The sequence below is a fragment of the Gekko japonicus genome, unplaced genomic scaffold (assembly GCF_001447785.1).
Source record: "Gekko japonicus isolate JY-2015 unplaced genomic scaffold, Gekko_japonicus_V1.1 scaffold140, whole genome shotgun sequence".
Lineage (NCBI taxonomy): Eukaryota > Metazoa > Chordata > Lepidosauria > Squamata > Gekkonidae > Gekko > Gekko japonicus.
In genome coordinates, this window is record NW_015169781.1 from 1108368 (window position 1) to 1112689 (window position 4322).

Genomic DNA, 4322 nt, shown 5'->3' on the forward strand with positions numbered 1-4322 from the left:
GCCCATTATAGCAGCAAACAGAGGGTCACTAAAGGTTCAGACTTCGACTGCCAGGTGTGGGTGGGTAGCACTAGAGAAGATCAGCAAGAAACGTAAGCCTGATGTGCAATTTTAAGTGAGGCAATGGTCCTTTTTAAAGGAAGATAGGATCACTGAGATAAGCACCCCTTGTCATTGCCTAAGTGCTGACAGCTGACACACTAACTCTCAAGCACAGACTCTTTCTTACTCCCGCAGGAAGCACATGTTTTGGGTAGACAGATGTGTGCACTTTCTTATATAAGGGTTAAATTGCTTCTGTTCTTCAATACATTCTAAGAAAAATCATCTCCAAAAAACCTCCTCCTCCGGGTTCGTGGGGCATGTTAGGGAGCCGTCGAACCCCACAAGGGAGCGGCCCGTCCAGGAACAAGCCGCGAGCGGCTGCAGGAAAAGGGTTGGGATGAGAGAGCCTCTGCTCTTCCCTTCCTCCTGCCCGCTTTGTTGCTGCAGCTGGTCTGCCTCGCGGTTCCATTCGAGCGCCTCGCGCAGCTGTAGGCAGGAATTTTTATTTCATTTTTTGCCGCTCTTATTGTTGTTGCTGCGGCGGCGGCGGCGGCAGCAGCAGACCCGCTGGCTCCCTCCCAGGGAACAACTTGCCGGGCTGGTCACGTGGGGAGGGGGGGAGGGGAGGATATCGCCGCAGCCAACTCTTGGGAAAGGAGAGAATGCTGACTGCGGCCAGAGATTTGTGGGGGTTGCTTGCAGCTGCTGCAGCCCTCCCCAGATCTCCCCCTTCTTTCCGGTCAGTTGTGTGTGTTCAGTACAAGGCAAGTCGCTTCCGATTGAATATCCAAAACGTCCTATCTACAGCCTCAGAGCGAGGTAACTCTGTTTAGGATTGCACTGTCAACCTTGCAGATTCTACCCAGGATCGGTCAGCGCTTGCTGCACTTTTTCCTTAAAATCTACGGGGATTGCAATGCAAACAATGCTCCCTCTAAGCTGCAGAGTCTTGTGGGCAAAGATTCTACTTTGTGAGCTGCTGGCATTAAAGTTGAGCAAGCAATCTGGCTACGGCATACATTCGTTTGCTCTGGAGCCCTCCTTCCTGAGCGAAGACAACACGTGTGAGCTGGAGGCTAAAAAACTATGAGCTTGCTCTCACAGGGAACGCTGAATGCAAAGGCTTCACTTCTCCCGGATCGTGCCCGAAGACCAGAAGCAGACCCAGTCCTATAGTTCCCCCATGCATGCACCGCACACAGCTCCGCATGCCATTCACCTGCAGCAGCCACTGAACACGCATCTCTTCCATCCAGACGTGCACGCACACACGTAAACAGCGCGCGGGGGGGTTAGTCAAACGAGGGAAGCCCTTTCCGTGCTAACTTTCCCCCCAAACCTCCCTTCTGCTCCAGCCTCACGGGAAATGTGACGGCTGTCCCCGCCCCGCCTTATGAGTGCTGGGTGGAGGAGGGGCGTGGAGCAGCGGAGGAAGGCAGAGGTCTACTACCTTCTATTTTTTCCCTATGAGTGCTCCGAGGAGGAGGGAGGGGGCGGGCCAGCGGGGGGGAGGAGGGGGGAGCAGATCGGGGGGGAGGGCCCACGCAAAATCCGTGGAGGGCCCGGCCCCCAGGGCCCCACGCAGGCTACGGGCTTGCTAAAGATACGATGGTTACTGGAAGCATGTAGGGAGAAAGGCAGCTAACACATGTTTTAAATAAATAAACTTCAACTATTACTAGCCTATCCTAGCAACAACATCGTTAGGAAAAGTATATAGTTGAGGGTTTTGAGGTCTGAGTGTTTTCACCATTTCTTTTTATCCTTGTTCAGCTTTACAGACCATGCACATTTTTAAATTTGGCTGTGAAACAAATATGTTTTGAATGCTCAGAGCATAATTCCTGTAAACACACTGTGCATATTTTGTCTTGCTTTCTGAAGAGAGGCAAGGAGGAGGGAAATGGTGAGCCCTAAGGTGTGGAAACGGTGATAGATGGTCCCTGCGTTAGCTAGGAGGAGCAAAGGAGGAAACAGGACAACTAGGCAGAGTCTTTAAACAGCAGTGCAAATGCAGACTGCTAAATGTGCAAGTTTGTCTAACAGGAGAGTCTTTCAGACCTATTGGTGGCAGCAGTTACTACAAGCCAGGAGTGTAGTTGCTGTACTCATGAAGAGAGGGAAAGGGGTGGTGCCATCAGGCAGAGAGACCTGGGACAGCTGGGAGGCTTTGCCAGGCTCCTGGGACAGAAGGGAATGGGTCTTGTGAGACCATTCCTTCACACAGTGGTATTTCTATGGCCCATTTTTAAAAATCCTGGGAAAACCCTCCAGCAGTGGGGGAAAGGTACAGTCACAGAAGGCAGCGGCAAGGAAAGTGTGGGGGAGACTTCCATGTTGCTTGTCATTGCCATGGTGGATGCCTCTGCAGTTGCAGCAGCAGAATCATCTCCATGTGGAAACAACCTCTTTCCTTTTCTTCCCTCAGAGATGGAGCATGTCAGGTGACCGATGTTAACGTGGTGCACACAGACCAAGCTGGTGTCTTCACAGTTCCTGGTAAGTATGAATCATTTCCAGACTGGAGAGAGATAAGAGACTTTTTCAGGGAGACAAAGTCAGCTTGGAAGAGGTATTGCCATTTGTGGAGTGCACAGGCTCCTTGTTGTTGCCTCTGATCAGTAAGTCTGGCAGACTTTTGCACTGTTTCTTAACCCTCTTGGATCAGAGATGACCATGGGAAATATGGGTGTCAAAACTGAACCAGTTTAATTTCCCTGGTGCCCGTCTCAGTCCATCAACTGCCTACAAATGGTGACTGAACCAAAAGGAAGGGGGCAACTGCAAGAAAAAAATCCCAGTGCTTTCTGCCTCCCGCCCTCCCTTGGGGTATTGTCACTTCCCATATACAGGTGTGTGTGTGTGTGTGGGGGGTCAGTGTTGCACAGTGCTTCCGTATTCAGAGGTGCTCAGAGCAGTGGATTTATTCAACAAGTTGCCTGAATGTAATCTGATCATTTTGCTGCAAATTCTAGAAGCTGTATGAAGTGAGATTTCTGCAAGTAATGGGTGTCTTCTGTTTCAGCTACCAGTGAAACCGTACGCATGGTGGATGTAGATTATGAAAGCTACCACATTGTACATGTTGTGGTGAAAGATAGCTATAGCCTGTATCTCTTAAGTAAGTGTCATTGATGAAACTGGGCATGTTGGCGGTGGATAGGACAAGAAAATGTGTTGGGTGTAGATGAAAATTCTTGAAAATTGTACATTTTGATGGTTAAAAAAGCCCTTCATCCAAAGAGAACATAGGCCCTGTTCACATGGAGGATTTGCCATGGTAAAGGCACAAATGGCAGGCGGATTATCGGTGCACAATCACACCACAACATCTGGGAAGCGTAGCACACCCGTGGGCAATCCATGGCATCCTGCCGAAGATGCATGGTAAAAAACTACCTAGGAAAGTGTAGTAGTATCCGGAAAACGTGGGGCATCTGATCGTGGGAGCGCTAGTAACATACATACATAGACCTTTATTGGCATAACACATCAGCAAAAAGAACAATGAAACAAATAGAAAATAAATAGCACGAAGTAATGGATTATAACAATTTACACCATGCTGCACCAACAAGGAATCGTTTTTATAAACTTCTCGGAAATAATAGACTCAGATGAGAATATAGCAATTCTAAAAAATACAAGGGGGTTAAGGCTTGTACACCCCTACCCTAAGCTTCCAAACATAGGCTAAGAATTCGGCAACAGACAAAGTAATTGCCGGGGACTTATCAGACAATAAAATTTTAAGATCATTGTCAGTCGGGTTCCTTGTGGTAGGTAAGTGGGGACTAATCAGATAGCTACGCATAGTAGAATATTGAGGACAACGTAGAAGGATATGAGCAACTGAATCAGGTTCACTACAGAGACAATAGCAGGTTCTGTCCCTATAGGGGATACCCCTATATCTGCCTAAAACAACAGCTGAGGGGAATAGATTGAATCTCTCTAGCATAAAAACCAGCCGATAAAGTGGGATTGTTAGATTAGAGATGTACAGAGTCATAGAGCCTGGGGGGGGGGGGTCAAGGGAGCGTGGAGAACAGACTCCATAGCTCCCAGCATTAATTTTTTGGGCTTCCATATCCCAAAGCCTCCTCTGTACCACCTGCAAAATAGCTGTTTCACCACAATTGTACAGGGAGGCCAAATCAATTCCCATGGTTTTGATTTTCTCCACTATAATTTGTGACCAAGTAGAAATATATGGGTCTGCAAGAAGTTGAGCAATAAGGCTGTTAGGGGTAGAACTAAAGTGCAAATGCAACAAA

The 4322-nt window shown here is 48.3% G+C and overlaps 1 protein-coding gene across 1 annotated transcript in view; it reads left to right on the forward strand.

Annotated features, from left to right (window-relative positions):
• Nucleotides 1–4322, forward strand: part of LOC107115158 (epididymal secretory protein 4-like) — a 22717-nt gene that overhangs the window by 10456 nt on the left and 7939 nt on the right. The window contains exons 3-4 of the mRNA XM_015416783.1: nt 2474–2544; nt 3071–3166. Coding sequence (XP_015272269.1) covers nt 2474–2544; nt 3071–3166 — 167 coding nt within the window. The remainder of the gene's footprint in view (nt 1–2473; nt 2545–3070; nt 3167–4322) is intronic.